This window comes from Triplophysa rosa, linkage group LG1 (assembly GCF_024868665.1).
Source record: "Triplophysa rosa linkage group LG1, Trosa_1v2, whole genome shotgun sequence".
NCBI classification, from domain to species: domain Eukaryota; kingdom Metazoa; phylum Chordata; class Actinopteri; order Cypriniformes; family Nemacheilidae; genus Triplophysa; species Triplophysa rosa.
In genome coordinates this window covers 36319348-36337183 of record NC_079890.1, presented here as the reverse complement: position 1 = coordinate 36337183, position 17836 = coordinate 36319348, and the positions used below count along the sequence as shown (strand labels likewise).

The 17836-nt window shown below is 39.4% G+C and overlaps 2 protein-coding genes across 3 annotated transcripts in view; one reads left to right on the top strand and one right to left on the bottom strand.

Annotated features, from left to right (window-relative positions):
- Positions 1-7: 7 nt before the first annotated feature.
- LOC130556586 (ADAMTS-like protein 1) overlaps positions 8-17836 on the top strand; it is a 139455-nt gene continuing 121626 nt past the window's right edge. For both annotated transcript variants that reach the window (XM_057337740.1, XM_057337731.1), the window contains exon 1: positions 8-260. In XM_057337740.1, the coding sequence (XP_057193723.1) occupies positions 210-260 (51 nt within the window). In that variant the 5' untranslated portion in view covers positions 8-209. The remainder of the gene's footprint in view (positions 261-17836) is intronic.
- Positions 11927-13865, bottom strand: LOC130556603 (zona pellucida sperm-binding protein 3-like). Its single transcript, XM_057337781.1, has 8 exons — positions 13277-13865; positions 13081-13202; positions 12886-12989; positions 12629-12806; positions 12442-12559; positions 12284-12369; positions 12119-12207; positions 11927-12039 (listed from the first exon to the last, which is right to left on the bottom strand). The coding sequence occupies exons 1-8, from the start codon at positions 13856-13858 to the stop codon at positions 11972-11974; spliced, it is 1347 nt and encodes a 448-aa protein (XP_057193764.1). The 5' UTR covers positions 13859-13865; the 3' UTR covers positions 11927-11971.

The window sequence follows — 17836 nt, the reverse complement described above, 5'->3', positions numbered from 1 at the left end:
TAAAGGAGGAGAGACCCTCGCTGACGCGCGCCTTGTATGCAAACATAAATTTAGCGACAGCGTGTTCCTCGGGCACAAACATTTGGAGGCAAATATGATGGGGCACGTCTTTATCGGAAGCTTTTTTGCCAAAGTCAGCAGAGAGAGCTAGACGCTTCCAGAGGCTGTTTGGCTCCGTTCTTTGCAGACCGCGAAGAATTAAAGGAAAGATGAAGAGAACTGCGCTGTTGATTCTCATACACTGCTTGTGTTGGTTTAAGGTAGGAGCACATGACACACAACTGTCTTAAAACATGTGCAAAAGTGCTTTTGTGAATGACACCGGTATAACGTGGAAGTGAACTTTTAAGCAATCGCAATGCATCAGATGTAATGTAATATTTATGCAGGTTTACGCGGTTATTTTGTTATGATCAATGTAAAACTCAAGATTTATCAACATTTACAGTTTATAAGAGCCTTTGCATTTCTTTCCGAATGTTTTTTCTTAAATATACTAGTAGTATACCTTAGTATTTAGTAAACTGTAGTACAATGAAGTATACTGTAATGTATTATGCAGAATATTATAGCCTAGATTTAATGCATTTTGTGTATTATTTACGTGTACTTTACTTGTATTTAGTACTATTGAATACTGAACTGACAAACTGTTTTAAATACTATTTACTACAGTATACATTCATTTTCTATAGTAAGGTTTAAAATGACTACTTTACTATAGTTAATTTCTAAAATATACAATATATTAGTATACAATAGTATTTTACTAACTAATGGGAATGAACAATACTATATATATATATATACATACACATACATACATACACACACACAATATATAGTATTGCACATTCCCGTTAGTTAGTAAAATCAACTATGGTTTTATTATAATAAAAGTGAAGTAACCACTTTTTGGCAGATTGATTACTGTATTACCATAGTGGATCACAGTGACACCATGGTAAAATTGCGGTCACTATGGTTTTACTACATAGTTACTTTACTTTAATGCACATATTATTCTTAATGCACAGTTGCTTTTTCATTTTTGTACATTTTCATGCTCAACTCTATGCTCTGAAACATGAACATCCAAGTTCTGATATTGCTTTGCTCTCGGGTTTTGCTCTGGATTAAGTCAGAGAGCATTTGATGATGAACATGCACCACTACTAAGCGCTTGCTAAATACCGCGGCAGGGGAAGATTTAGATTGCGGTGCGTTTGAAGGCCAAATCGTGTCTGTCAGTCTCGTTAAAAGATGATATGTACTCCCAGACAACCGGACGACACCGGGTCTGCTCTATCTGGGACTGTTGTCGTGGTGACTCCACACCTGCTGCTGTAAGAGACGGAAACAACCTGTGACAGAGTGCTGGTATTTAATGTCCTAAACATCCCAATCCAGATCAGATTTGTTTATCTTTCTGGAAATGAATAAGGCTGGGCTGTGGTTACTGATCCTGCGTCAGTTGTAAAGGGCTGTGATGGATTAGCAGATGGATGACACTCTCATCTACAACCTTATGTCTTTTGGCTGAGGCTCCAAAATTGGAGGTCTGTTGTTGTTTCCCGTCTGTGAATGTGGTGGCATTTATCAATTCTAATACATGTACGAGAAGTGCGAATATTGTGGTGCTTTGAATGTTCTCTCTCTCTTTCTTTCAGTGCAGCCGTGCTAATTCTCCCACAAGCCACTTTAAAACCAATCTCCCACACGGTTGCTTCCCCCTGTGTGTTACATTGCTCAAGCGAGCCGACTCGCTCCTTTCGTCGCTTTCTATTCATCCTTCGATCCCCACACAGAGTCAGTGAAGAGAAGCCGCACTGCTTTGCTATCAGCAGGCCAGGGACTACTGAGCGCATCTGCATGCGGTGCGTAGCGTTGTTGAAATAATAATGTTCTCTTAGCGATTCCCCGTAGGCCTTGTTGACCTCACGTAAGTTCTTGCACTCCCCTCATTAAGGCAAAGCTTTGCAAATCCTTCCCTATCGGACCAAAGCCCTCACTTAAAGACTGGATGTGTGTGGGTCATGGAGGCACCACAGCGTCTTCAAAGGCTTTATGGCATTCGTGTCTTTTCCAAGGGCAACAAGCTGACATCAAAAGTACTTTTGACACATAATTGGCTCGTGCAAGGCATTTGGAGGAAAAACACTCGCTCGGTGTTTGTTGGCTTTTCTTTCTTTAAACCCTAGGCTGTACGAGATTGTACCTTTTCTCAAAAGAATGATTGACAGGAGATACGATAGAGAATGTATGTAGCCGTATTTGTTGTCAGTTTTCCATGTTGCATGCAAAAACGCAGCCCTCGAGAAACTTTCCCAGAGCTGATATGACAAAGGGAATAAACCCCTAGCATCCAAGAGAGATTCCTTCCAATTTGAAATGCTCCAAAACAAATGCATTTCCAAAACGGTGCGTTCTTATCCAAGTTTTTTGCTAGGGTTTTGTACTCCGTTCTGTCATCAACCCGGTTGTTCCCAGATAGATTCGAAAAAATGAAGGATGTTGGCAAGGATGAAGGATGATAGAGCGATACAGTATCACTTGAACAACGTTAGATTTGTAAATATCGAAAGAATGCTTTTGTGTTGCTATATTAACTTAAGGCTCAAACTTGTTGGTTGTTTTTCATCCCACAAAATTGTGTTGCACTTCTGAACGGTTCACCTGCTTGAAGGAGATTTTCTCTGAAAATGAACACCATCATTGACGTCTCGGTCCCCGTAGCTGTGTCTCCCGTCCTCAATAGTTTCATTTGTTTCAGGTTTTCTTGTATACAGAAGCATTATGGGACAGGGAGTGGTATTTTCGAGTTTACAAGCAACAGAATGCTTTGGCTCAGAGAGAAGATGCAGCTCTGGACTCGGTCTTGTCTGGTTAATAACCGAAGGAAACGCCCGGGATTTGCTGCTGATGTAACTGTTAAAGACGTATCTGTCCGTTACATGAATGAAATCGGGAGGGTGAATGGTTTCCTTTCTTTCGAACTGGACATCCTTTTGGCCAGACGGGATCTGTGGACGCACGCCAGTGAGTTTTTAACTTGGTACAACGAGGAAGTATTACGAGAGAGATAAAACATTGGGCTAATGGGACACAGGCCTCGTACATGAGAATTATAAATAGTTTTGGGATGAAATAATTGGCATGACTGGTATTGTTGATTGTTGGCATTGGCGCTGTGATGCACGGCCCATCTAAAACAGATTTTGTGAGCTATTGACACGTACTTGTTTTACAAACTCATAGAGACCCTGAAGACGGTTTGGCAAACGCTGGCGTTTCCCATGTTGCCGTCTGGCCTTACAAAGGAAAATTGTTGTCCAGCTTGTTAAGCAATAGCATGATGCACAATAAGACATTGTCGCGGAGCTTTTTATTTTTTGTACTTCTTTCAGTGTGAATTAGAGGACATGCATGCCTGCAGAGGAGCCAGCAGCAGTTTTTTTCAAAGGTTAAAGAGCACCTGTCAGTTCTCAGGATCGCCCGGGAGAGGGCGTTAAAACAACAGATGGCTTTAAAAGGTTTCCGGACACAGATTCAGACGGTTAATGTAAGGTCAGAATGATCAGATTTTTTCCCATCTTGATGATCATCTATCGATCCTAAAATGTACACTGTTCTTTTTCCTTTTATTGTTGCTTTTGTAACATTTAGTTGCTGGCATCCACTTCTTAGCTAAAATGTTTTGGGTGTGTTTGTGTCCTGTTCTGTAGCAATCAAATCTACAAGTTGAACTGAAAACATGAGGTCACAAATAAGCACATCATATGGTTCACAGATTGAGAAACAACTATTTTCTGTAGGTGTTTTTCAAATGGGAACACCGTACCAAGCTCCATGGTTTTTTATCAGGGTGATGAGCAAGCTTGCATGTACCAGTAGAGGAAGGAAATATTGAGCGACCTGGCAAGCTTCATTGATCAGTAGAAAGAGGTCCGATAAAGAGTGCAGGTGCACTTGAAGATAGCGATACCGATCAAAAGAAAGATAGAAGCAGGAGAACATCAAAAAGAGGTCAAGTCGAGCTGAGGAAGAAATGACAGAATGTTGAGTTGAATGAGCGAAGGAGCGAGGGATCCTGACATGAGGATGAATTAGAGAAAGAGCAGGTTTGGGAAGGGGGGCAGTTATGCACCAGCGGGGTCACCACGCCTCGCTGGAGTGAACGTTTGCGAAGCTAATGATTCTTCCTGTGGTTTGCACATCTGCTGCTTTCCTCTCCATGTGCTTTGTGTAAACACCACTGCATGACTCTGCCAGAGAGAGAGAGAGAGAGAGAGAGACAGAGACAGAGAGAGAGAGAGAGAGAGAGCGCACAAACACTGCTGCTCTGTTGCTTAGATGTGCTTACTTGCGTTTTCACACCCTTAATTCATTGCCATTTCGCTTTTTAATGCTTTTGAAAGTTTTTAATACCTAGGGAAAACAGCATGAGATAATTGTTTTCTGTGTATGTACTGTAAGACCTGTTTATATGCTGCACATGAGCTAATGATTTTTTATAATGAATGTTTTTTTAATATACATTCACACCGTGTCTACACCGGACGCGACGAGAGCAAAAAACGGCTTGTTTATAACGGCTTTGTCGTGTTGCGTCACGTGACGCATCCAGTGTGGACAAAATACAAAATTATAATGGGTTCTAATACGTTCTATTGTCTTTTATCGTGTTGAGTCGTGTCCGGTGTAGACACGGTGTTAGACATTGGTCTCAAATTCATCAGGATTGACAGTCTTTGAGCAGCCACCGTGACTTTACTGAACTAGCTATACACATCAAGAAGAGAAAACAAATAAAATAGCAAAAAAGCATACAATTGACCCTTCGCTATGTTTTTCGCCCTTTTGATATGTCCGACATCAGCCAAAGCATAATATCGGCGTTATGATTGGTCCGGTCGTCTGTCAATCAAACTCCACGCGAAGGGTCAATTGATGTCCAAAAGTCTGAGACCAAATTGAAAATCTGGGGTTCCATATCTAATTTAAATATTGAAATAAAGGATTTTGAACAATTAAAGACAAAACAATGTTTTGATATTAAATGAAGAAATGTTTAGGTCAATAATGCATGAATGATAAATAATGGCATCATAAATCATCAGGTTTTCATGTAGTTTTTAAAGCAAAGAAGAAACGTACCAAATAATGACATTTTCCAATGTAACTAAAATTGAAGTTAAAACAGAAACATTTGCACAAACAGAACTTTTTACATTTTTTCAAAAATCATGTTTTTTTATTGAGCATTTCAATGAATATAAATCAAACTGCAGTTGGGTTGTTTTGATTAAAGTGATAGTTCACATAAAAATGAAAATTCTGTAATCATTAATTCACTCTATTGTCATTTTAAACCTTTATGACTTTCTTACTTCCGCAGAACACGAGAAGATATTTTGAAGAAAGTTGGAAAGCGATTCAATGCAAGTGAATGGGGTCCAGTTAACAAAATCTTCTTTTGTGTGCTGCAGAAAAACGAAAGTCATACAGGTTTAAATGACAAGAGGGTTGGTAAATAATGACACTTTAATTTACACTTTAAGTAATAATAACAAACAAAAAAACACATCTAACTAACACAATAAAACACAATAAAAACTGAGTTATCTGGTCTTGCAAATAAACTGATAAAAAATGTAAATGGATTTATAATAAAAATGGTTTTGAATTATTGTCATCTGAGACTTTTGGATCCCAGTCTAGTGAGGCCCACAGTTTAAAAGCAAATACTGTATGTTTATGTTTATGACTGATATACTGTAACAGAGGACCCATTTTACGAGAAGACCGATCGCAGCTCAGAATGCATGAAACAGAATAAATGAAGATTAATTCACTCCTGTATCGCAGTTATCACAGCACCCTATGAAGCACTCATCCCTATCCTCCATCACGCCTGACCTTTGACCCACACTTTGAAATATCCCAAAGACCTTCAGACGCACTAATACCACAGCGGCTCTGTGAAATCTCTGCGTTTATGACTTCTAACGTGAAACCCGCAAACTGTTACAGAGAGCCACCGCTTGCACAGATGATGCATTTGAATCTGGTCACAAAACAGTCCATTGTGGAGGCGTGTTGTGCTTCGAGCTTTGCAAGGATTTAATCAGCTTACGTTTGTTGAATTTTCACATGGCCGCGTGTTTTGACGGCGTCGTCGCTTTCTTCGGTACGAGTGTGTGACTTGATAAGTCTCATGACCGTCTGCTTTGTGCACCTCAGTTCCCAAACAAATCTTGAGGATTACAAGCTGAACCCCCCACCCACCCTTTCAATACATATGTGGTAGCACAGAACCAGGGCCTGGTCTGTCTCTGAGAAAGCCGCAGTTTTTGTGTGGTCCCCGCAGCCAGGTAGCAGGGCCGTGGGAACCAGAGCACAGATTACATGAAGGCTTTGACTCCTACGACGGCTTTAAAGTGAAGCATACAGGTCAAACGCATCCCACAGATTGAAAAATGTGCTGTTTAAGTGCGGCTGGCGACTTATTGTGTCTTGTAAAGGGTTTTGAAGGGCTACAGTGAAGTTAAAAAAGGTTTTAAGAGCTAAAAACACTAAAAGGGTGGTGTGGCGATTCGTATATGCTATGGGTGTTGGGACGCAAGAATCTGTTGTTTCATCTTGTATCAGAGATGGAAACTCGAGTCCGCGACTTGGACTCGAGTCACACTTAAGTCGCAAAAATTGAGACTTGCGACTTGACTTGGACTCGTGGACAGCTGACTCGAGAATTGACTTGGACTCGTGACTCATGAGACTCGTAAAAAACCCAAGTCATTTTGATAGAACATTTCATTCACATTCTTACTTTACTTCCCCACATGACAGCATCATATAACACATTTGTCTATTAATTCCCAATCCATTATGTTCTGCAGCAAATGTCACAACGATTCATCTCTAAACACACAAAGTCAGCATTATTATGTACACGCGCGACGCATCTTGAGGACGCGTGTTCATAGTTATATAAAAGACAAAATGTAGCCAAGTCTTACTTTAGTAGCTTCTGTCCAAACCATTTAAGTGCAGCAGATATTATAATGGATGATTAACTTACTTACATCAGTATTAATTTCGTTGACGAAAACTATAACGAAAATATTCGTTAACGACATGTTTTCACTGACGATAACAAAATAAAAATGAATGCGTGATACCGAAAACAGTAATAAAAAAAAAACGGACATTTTCGTTAACTTATAAAAACGAGACGAAAATATTCTTGTCCGACCTGGCGCGCATGTGCTGCTTATCTCATATAAGCGGTAGAGAGAAGTCTCTGGGTAAAGAGGAAGCACTGACATATGTATTCTATGTCTCCACGCGGTTAACAGTGCGTCTTATTTTCCTTCACAATCGCCAGTAAAGCACCACAAACTTGAAGCGCGACTGCAGGCGAGTCACCCTGAAACTCGAACATTTTAAATGCCAATGTTAACTTATCCACTAATGCCAGCTGCTGCATAACGTGAAATGCAACATAAAGTAACAGTTAAGCCAAAAGAAGTGATGAAGTAAGTCGTATTGTATATTAAAAGATTGAATGACATGCTAAAGATCAAAGCAAGTATGAAACATGTTTGCATGATTGAAGAAATGTAAGACAGTTTCTGTAATGTTTATTTTTTACAAGATATTTCTCATTCAGTCTCAAGCAAAGAGTGCAGCTCTGTTCTTCAAAGAGGCATGATGCCATGAGCCAATAGCGCTTCAGTGTGAGCCCTGTCAGAGCGTTTCATTGGTTGAATGTACTTAATACTGAATACGCCCTACTGAACGAGTCATTTAAGTCAAATGAGATTGAATGAACTAGTACATGTGTTCATGGTCTAATATTCTCTGTGTTGCAACAATGCATATCCAGTAGTTACTGAACTTTTCTGAAAAATAAAGGTAATGACCTGGTTTAATTTAATTCTAAGGTCAAGTAAATGATGTAAAAACAGTTAAATCTTTGTTTGGAACATTTAATTACACATCATGCAATTTATTACATTTCTTAATTTAGCCTAGATTACAGCAAAATGGTTCATATTAGTACATCAGTATTGCGCATAAAATGTATTTTCATTTTGCACCGGTAAATGTGGCGCAAAGACCTAGTAAAAAGAAGAAAACACAGGCTATCACACCAGCATCAGCACTGGTTTGAATACCCAAGACATTTTGTAGAGTTAATTAGTTGTAATATTTCAAAACTGATTTCGCTTCATACACTGTGAATTACAATAACTGAGAGAACTATTGCTAAAAATAGAAAAGAGACTTGAGATGTGACTTGGACTCGACCTCAATGACTTGAGACTTGGACTTGGACCTCCGAGACTTGTGAACATGTCTGTCTTGTATAGTGTGTCATGGTGGACGTCAACCGAAGCCACGTCTGTGTTGTTGTGTTATCAATCTAAAATGCAGCTTAAAGTGATAGTTCACCTAAAATAATCTTCTGCAGAACACAAAAGAAGATATTTTGAAGAATGTTGTTAACCGGCACCCATTCACTTGCATTGGTTTTGTGTCCATACAATAGAAGTGAACGGGTGATGGCGCTGTTAGGATACCAACTTTCTTCAAATTATCTTCTTTAGTGTTCTGCTGAAGAAAGAAACACATTCAAGTTTGGAATGAGAAGAGGGTGAGTAAATGATGACAGGATTTTTTCTTAAATATTATCAAGATGCACTTTGTAACGCTTTTTCTTGGCACCGTCCAAACCCAAAATCTTTTAAGGCTTCTTCAAAAGGATTTGGTCTTCTTTATTGTCATTCTATTATCACCATCCCTTTCATGCCAGACATACCTCGGAGACTGATGTCATCTACTATACCATCTCAGCCCCATCTCGTGCACGGTTTGAAGACGTTGATCACAGAGATGTTGTCTCACACACGTACGGTCATGTCTACAGTGAGCAAACAAAAACAGTTTTCTTTGGGGTGTGGAAAAGCAATTATCTTTCCATTAACCTGTATCTGTCCAGTTCATTACCTGTATGAACCTGTCATCTTAACCCTCGTGTCTGCTGACAGGTTCAATACAGCAGCCATTTTTTCATGTTTGCACCAGTTCATGCCCTGTTTCATGTGTTTTTACTGCTTCAGAGTGATTCTATTGTTTTGGAATTTGTCAGTGTTTTTTCTATGGGAATATTTCAGTGCATGCTTCTCAAATAGTCTCAAAGGTTTCCAGTACTGGGTGGACATTGTGTTTTGTGGATTGGTCCATAAGAGATGATGAAGTCAAGCCATTTTGGCACTTTAGTGATGTACTAAAATACTTTCCTTCCATTAAAGTTGTTATTTCTGTTAGTACTTCTAGTCATGACCTTTAAAATGACATTTTCAAAACTTTTTCCATATTTTTCTGGTTTTTATTTCAATTTTTTAAGTGTAGAATATGATTTAATATGATTTTTAAGATGAAAAATATTCTAAACTTAAAGCTGGCATTTCCTTCTGCCTCTCTATTGCCAACTCTGTTTGAAACATAAAATTGCAGGTTGTTATAATTTTTAAAACTTGTTGTAAATTAATATAATCTAAATATTGATGTAATGCATAAAACTTTTATACCCAATCCTGTGGAGTTGGTAGAGACACCGCTGTTCTGAAATACCTGGCCGTTGAATTATTTGATGTTTTGTGAGTAATCACAACATTTAGTATAAAGAGATTTATGAGGGGATTTAGGAAATTATCTTCTTTAATGCAAACCATTGCACGTTTTTGGTGTAATCATAAACCTGACATTTTCACTTCAAAGAGTTCTCTTAGACTAAACAAGGACATTTTCTTAAGCATATGTTTGAAAATAGTGTCTGTACTTCCACAATTTAAGGGAATAAATATTGTACACATGCATACGTTGCCAAAGCTTTAAAAACAGTAGGCTTTATTGGACAAAATGTTAGCATGGTGACATTTTTATGTTTATAGGATAACACAACCAAGACAAGAAGAGTTTGTAGGGAGAAACAACTTAAAAATGCAAGATAATTGTAAACAAGCCCTCTCTTGTCTATGTCTTGTGCAATGGGCATGCTTTCCAATTTTTTTAAATTGGGCAGACCCACTTAAGCATAATAAGGTTTATTAGACATGAAACAGTTTGATATTTAGAAGACATTTTTGAAGCACAAGGATACCACAGCTGTTAGACAAAGTTTTTGCATGCATAACAGATGTAAAGAGTTATGTCAAGGTTTTTTTGTGTTTGTCTCGTTGGGAACCTGAACACAGATTTTCAACACTAAATGAGCATTTATTCCAATGTCCGTTTTACGGCACTGCCTCCTATGACATCATCATCCATGTGCTCTCGCTGTAAATGAGCATCAGTCACAGGGTTTGGTCAAACACACACTTCCCTTTGCCATTCCCTTTTCCTGTCCTTGCCCTACTACAGCTTTTCCTCGCTCCGTTATTGACCTTTAACCCTCCCAGGCTTCCGTGACACCCTCCACATAGGCGTTATCTGCAGAAACACATCTGTGCGATGAATCTCATCCTACCTCCATATGTTTGCTATATCCTGTTCCGTTGGTAAGAAAAGCAATAGTTGCAGAATACAAATGTTTATAATAGCTACAATCACATAATTTAAAATATCATGTGCATTTGACTGAGAAAATTTGAGATCACAGACAGAGGCCGAGTCGAGACCAAGACCAGCACTCCCAAAATTCATTCAAGAGATCCACAAAACACTGAAAAGTCATAATATAATAAAAGTTGGGTGATTTGTGTAGAAATGTATTTGTAGGATGTTTTATGTTCCATGTTTTATCACCAACCTACTGTAGCATATTACAATTTGTGCACAGGTAAAAATTCCAACAACTAAACAAAAAAAAGGTAAATGCCCAAGATAAATTTAAGTATGTGACCTTCAACAAGATTCAGTGACTTAGTTTTATTGCTTTATCGCTTATTGCTCCCTGAAAGTCCCTTTGGATAAAAGCATCTGCTAAATGACTAAATGTGAAATCTAATTAATAGCAAAATAGTTGTGTTGCTCAGAAAAGCACAAATGTTCAGATTAGATTTGTTTGGGACTAACCAAAATAGAACAAAAACTTGTCTAAAACTTAAGTCACTTATTAACTCAAGGTTTATTGTATTATACAAAATCAATATCGCATCAGATGTTATAAAAAAGATCCCATACTCTCCTTGGTGTGTATTCAGTTGTTGACAGATTTCTTCAAGACGAGCACCAATTCTTCTCTTACCAGCAGTAAGGGTAACAAAAGTAACAATCACATAACTGGTGAATGCTTTTAAAGCCAGAAGTTTTACATCCAATCACATGATGTTAACGCATCAGTCAATGCAACAATTTAGTGTAATTCCAACAGTTGTGGTATTGAAATAAAAACAAGTCCACTAAGTCTGAGACCAGGATAAGAGATAAAAAAAAGTGTCTTGAAACCAGTGAATCTAAGTCACTGACTGTCAAGTACGTCAACTAGTTAAATTTAGCTCTTCACAAGCTATATGCGATTAGCAAGCTCCACACCTAAAGTAGGCTTTCATTTTAACTTTGTTCTCTAGTCAACATCAATGACCCTTGAAACAAAACTTCAGCCAAGTCAGATTTAAGGAATAATTTACAGTTCATGTAAAGTTTTAAGCTTACAAAAAAAAAAGTTTAGTGCTTCTACATTGTTCACTTATTTACCCTCAGTGTATAGGGATGTGTTATGTTTGGGCAGGTACAGACTTTTTTGTACCTACCGTGCATTACCTAGCAAAAATCAGTAAAAGTCCTGTAAGAAGTATTCATCTAAATTACCGCAAAAGTAGACTGGCTTGGAGTGACAAATCACAACCATAAAATGTCAAACATGTAAATGAGATGTGCAAGACCTCTTGAGGGATGACCACTTAGACCATAAATCACATGAGAACAGTTTTTATTCATCACTTGACCTCATAGCCATTTCAAATTACAAACGACCGAAGCCAAATTCCTTCACATGGAGGGGTCCAACAGATGCTTGCTCCCACCGTAGATCTACGGAGAACAGACAAGTAGTGAGAAACTTCCAAGACCATAATCAGAATCCTTAGTTAGTCCATTTGTTAACCCATACCTCGAAGAACCTGATCGCTTGCACTACTGCTGCTACAGGTTGAGTCACAGCAGCCACACACCTGATCAGATTCATCTACAGACACCCACCTGCCAAACAAAGACACATGCTCAATGATAAACGGCACCCTACTGACACAGTGAAGGCTATTTGGGGACAACATACCCATTAGGAGAGAACGAGCAAGCCTTATGCTCAGGATTTGTTGGAGTGGCTACAGGAACCGCCTTCAAAGTGCATGTGATGTAGACCTGCAAAGACAACAGGATTCAGGTTTCCAAACAGTGCACTATAATGTACTCAAAACTAATGCAAATACATACCAGCCCACTGTTCACTTGCTGGAACCTGAAAGCCTCCAGCTGAAACTGCAGCTTATCAATTTGAGTTCGAGGCAGGTAGCGAGAGCTCGAGCCGGTGTACTTGGCATCAACCAGGCACCTGGTGAAGAATCAAGTTAAACACCCTGCAATACTTCTAGGATAGGCTGGGTAAATGGGCATGTCGTACCCATTGTTCTCAATGAATGAGTATCTGGGGTCAGAGTTCACGTCAGGTGATGCAGTGGCTACGCAACTGTCCACAAACACACGGACAGGTACATGGTTGTAAATCTTCACAGAGGCCTCAATATTCACAATGTCACCCAGGAAATACTGGTTTGAAGGTCTCTCAAACTGCCACTCATCTGTTTAAAGGAAAATTTAGTCCTTGTCAACAAAATTAACTTGAAACCACATTAAAAGCTAAAGCTGTATAATACAAACCAGTCATAAGCTTGAGGGAGAAGACCAACCGCTCTTCTGCGACCCTAGTAGCTGCATATGGTACCCAAGCGGGCACCAGGGCATTGCTGCTCACATTATGCATTCTGTAGATTATAGAAAGAGTTGGTCACCACAAACTGCCAAATCTTTTACTACATGCATGAGTACGCAGCCATCTTGAACTCAGAACCTTACCTTGGATAGTGACACTCAATACTGACTGCAGCACCACTACTCCTGAAAATGGGAACACCCTCTGAAACCTCTTGGGGACTATAGACCAGGGTGAAGGTATAAACAAGCGCATCTTCGGTCACCTAAAGAAACAAGAGTGTTACTCAAGAATTATTCAGAACGTAAACACTTTTGGTAAGAGGATCAGTCTTCTCACAGTTAACATGCTGCCACATCCATGCAGTTCTGACTCAAAGATGAGCACTCGAGCATTATCGTCCTGCCCTATTGGTCCACAGCCTCCAATTGCAAATCCAGAAGCCATTAGTTGTTTTCCAGTCCCAAAGAAGTCCTCCATCACTTCCACATACACGGAATTCTCACGGCACTGAGCTCCTACACTGTTGGGAGGAATAGGGTTCCGCAGCTCAAAAGGAATCTCTGGCTGTACCGGTTCTTCTGGCAGTCTTGGAAAGGTCCACATCAGTTTTTCCATCGGACCCTGCAAAAGCTGTTTAGACTGAACACCGACAGGATCTTGACCAGGCTTTCCACCAACCATACCAGGAGTCTGTATCGAAAACTGAGAAGGAAATCTCTGTGGCACAAGCATGGGATTGTTGGTTTGGGGAAACCGAGGCATCCTGGTTTCACTCTGCTGAGGAACTTGCATTTGTGACCAAGGCCTAAATGTACGAGGTTTCTGAGTTTGCGCCGATCTTCCTCGCCATTGTGCATCAGACAAGCCAAATGCAAGAACAAGCACCAAACCAAATCCAACTTGCCACAGCCCCATCATTGCTACACTTGAGTTTCCATGAAGCTTTTGGAAGCCAGCATCAAAATTTATACATCTGGAAATCAGGACGGGTCCGCCCCTCTAGTGATTAGCGTAATGATTCTCTAGACTTGTTCATTTACCTAACCAGCTTACAACAGGTGGATGTTGTTGGACATTTATTACACAGATGGAAATCAGAATGTGGGTACTTTGTATTAAGAGCTATACTCTTGTTTATTTTAATTAGACCTGTCAAGTTAAATGCAATCGACCGTAAAGCATAGTTGCACTTTGTTTTTGTGTTTCTTGTACTTTTTATGAGTTCAGACAAAAAGCCACGCACAGATTTATACTCTAGAAAGTATCTAAAATGATAAAGCTTAATAAGGAAACAGATTTCTTCACAGGGACCACGATCATAACAGTTCAAACTATTTAATCTGAATTTATCAATTTTCCTCCACATTCCAATTGTAGTGTGATTAGACTGTGCGAACGAATCTAGAATGTGTGGTCGTATGTTAAACTTGATTCAGCATGACCTATATTATTTTCTGGACAGCACAGAGACAAATTGGGACAGTTTGCATCTCATGAGACACTATGAATTCTTATACCAAGTAAGTGAAAGTGATGTGACGTGTGTCCAAGTATGGTGTTCCATACTCGGAATTGGTGTCAATCACCTTCTAAAACGTTTGAATTCAAACTACTGAGCGCAAACAAGCAATACAAATAACACAAGAATACAGATGAATTAAAAAAATAAAGGAACAAAAGAAACCGTGGTCATCGAATCATGTTTAGTTTTAAAATACACTGGAGAAAAAATAGATGGTTCACAAATACATCTGTAAAGTAGAAGTTCTCAAAGAAAAATTATTTTTTGTGTGTTCTTTATGAAACACAGCCAGTCAACATTTTCTTGTCCATTTTTCTTTTCAAGACAACAAAGAGTTGCAAATCTGCATTTTAACAAAACGTTTGCATGGTTGGGCCCTGTTTCACCATGTAATCTATTACACATCTTACAGCTCCCTTTACAACTCTAAACGCTTTAAACAACCTTAGATGTGTAGGACAATTTTTTTTTGTGTGTGTTCTTTATGAAACACAGCCAGTCAAAAACTGACAAAGTCTTATGAAGTTGCTGTTTGAAGATAAACTGAACAATATCTGCATTACTTTTTTTGATGTTGATGGAACAGTAGTTTATTGTGTGTCCATTACTCATTTTGCATCAACTGTAGCAGATACAGCTTTCAATGGAAAATGGATTAGTAAAGATTAGTGCTATAGAAGTAATGTTAATCAGTTGTAAACAGAATCACATGTGACCCTGGACCACAAAACCAGTTTTATGTGTCAATTTTTTGAAATTGAGATTTATACATCATCTGAAAGCTGAATAAACAAGCTTTCAATTGATGTATGGTTTGTTAGGACAATATTTGGCTGAGATATAACTATTTAAAACCCTGGAATCTGAGGATGCAAAAAATCAAAATATTGAGAAAATAACCTTTGGAGTTGTCCATGTAGGCCATTGCTAAGAAGAAACAAGTTTGTTTCATCGCTCTCTATGAGCTTACCGCTGTAATGACATTGTGGAAAGTGGAAATTCCCAAATTCCAACCTGAAATTCCTAAAGAGCGGGCAGCAGCGAGCCAAGCTTGTAGGCGTGTTTCCGGCCGTTTTTGTTCGTGATTTTGCGGCGTCCACTCACAAAAATAAAGTTTTGATACATTTACTGTAGGAAATTAAGAAAATATGTTCATGGTACATGATCTTTACCTTATATCCTAATGATTTTTGGCATAAAAGAAACATTGTCCCATAAAATGTTTTGTCGGTTTTTGCCTCAAATATTTCAGTGCTACTTTAAGACTGGTTTTGTGGTCCAGGGTCACACATTTTAAAGTGTTACCAAAATATGTTGAGGTGTGGTAGTAACTGCCTGTTTTTGCAAAAACAGTTGGCAGGTAGATGTTCCCAAGTCACCGGACATAGGCAGTTGTGGCCAAAAAAATGTCATATCACTATCCCTTCAAGATATACAGGTACATCTCAAAAAATTAGAATATTGTGAAAAAGGTCAATAAGTTTGTCACTCATTTCAGGAAGTGAAACCCATATATTATATAGATTCATTACAGTGAAATATTTCAAGCTCTTCTTAATTTTGATGATTATGGCTTACAGATAATGAAAACCCAAAATTCAGTGTCTCAGAAAATTAGAATATTATGTAAGATCAATAAAAAAAGGATATTTTAAACAAATGTCAGGCTTCTGAAAAGTATGTTCATTTCTATGCACTCAATATTTCTCTATGGGGTTCAGGTCAGGCGGGTTTGCTGGCCAATCAAGCACAGTAACACCATGGTCATTGAACCAGCATTTGGTATCTTTGGCAGTGTGGGCAGGTGCCAAGTCCTGCTGGAAAATGAAATCAATTGAATTCAATTTTATTTATGTAGCGCTTTTCACAATGTGCATTGTTCCAAAGCAGCTTTACAGGAGCAAATAGGAAAAACACAGAAAGGTAAAACACAGCACAGTGCATGGTGTTTATAGACCAAGCAAGATCATTCTAATAAATAATATCTAATAAATAAATAAATAAATGCAGTCCTCCTGGTGAGCAAGCCAACACTGCACTGCTGTGGCCAGGAACCCAAACTCCAATGATGAATAAATGGAGAAAAAAAAAACTCGGGAGAAACCAGGCTCAGCCGGGAGGGCCAGATCTCCTCTGACGTGTCATAGCTGCACTCAGTGACCCCGACCAAAAGCCACCGAGCAAACGTCCACGAAGAACAGGGAGAGCCCACAGCCATGACCCAGGAAGCCCTAACAGCCGAAACCGTGCAGGTCCAACCCGGTCCCATTCCGCGATCGACAACAGACAACAGAGGAACAACCAGGGAAATATAGTAATGGCATAATTAACTTTATTCCTCTGTTGTCCGACATCGACCACAAAACAAGACCAACCAGACCAGACCCACACAGTCCCAGCAAATGAAACGCCCCAAACCACAACCAGCAAGCCCCCCCACTCCGCACAAACACCCACCCAGCAACCTCCAATCAAGTCACTGAGTGCAGCTATAACTTCAAACTGCTGTCATGTGATGTAAGTTTAGCATTAAATACAAAGTATTGTAAATTTAGCATTAATGTGACCAGTAGTCCGTCTTTGCTCTTGGTTGGGAATGGAATGGTCTGAGCTGGGCTGGTCAGACGGTCGCTTTTCTCTTGGGTGGTGATGGAATTGCCTTGGATGGAGCTGGGATGGTCAGTCAGTCCGCAGGCTCTCACAGGGGGATGGCACGGGATTTTCAGATGTAGCTGGCGTAATCTGTAGTTGGGAATGGGCATGGACCTTGGGGATGGACGTTCATCTGGGCCTGGCGGAATCTCTCCCTACCTCGGGATGGGCATCCCGATGCGAGGGCAGAAAGAGAATAATTAGTGTAGCTGCTGTTCATTAGCTATGTATTAGTGAATGCTTGGCTGAAAAGATGTGTCTTTAATCTAGATTTAAATTGGGAGAGTGTGTCTGACCCTCGAATAGTATCGGGAAGGCTATTCCAGAGTTTAGGTGCTAGGTGCTACGTATGAGAAAGCTCTACCCCCTTTGGTGGATTTAGTTATTCTAGGTGTTATCAAAAGTCCGGAGTTTTGAGATCTTAGAGAGCGTGATGGGTTGTAGTGTGGTAGAAGCTCTGTTATGTAGGTAGGGGCTAAACCGTTTAAGGCTTTATAAGTAATTAAAAGAACTTTAAAGTCAATACGATACTTAATGGGTAACCAGTGAAGGGTTGATAACATTGGGGTTATGTGATCGTATTTTCTGGACCTGGTTAGAACTCTGGCAGCTGCATTCTGAACTAACTGTAGTTTGTTTATTGATGCTGCAGGACAACCACTAAGCAGTGCATTACAGTAGTCAAGTCTTGAGGTCACAAATGCATGAATAAGCTTCTCTGC

Bases quoted from the DNA above. Each gene is read 5' to 3' on its own strand.
- LOC130556603 (XM_057337781.1), bottom strand. From the start codon at position 13,858: ATGATGGGGCTGTGGCAAGTTGGATTTGGTTTGGTGCTTGTTCTTGCA. The intron at 12,807-12,885 runs GTTTGTATTATA...TCCTTTAAACAG, and splicing joins CTCCCTCAAGCTTATGACTG to ATGAGTGGCAGTTTGAGAGA. The intron at 12,208-12,283 runs GTATGTTGTCCC...TTTGTTTGGCAG, and splicing joins TGCTCGTTCTCTCCTAATGG to GTGGGTGTCTGTAGATGAAT.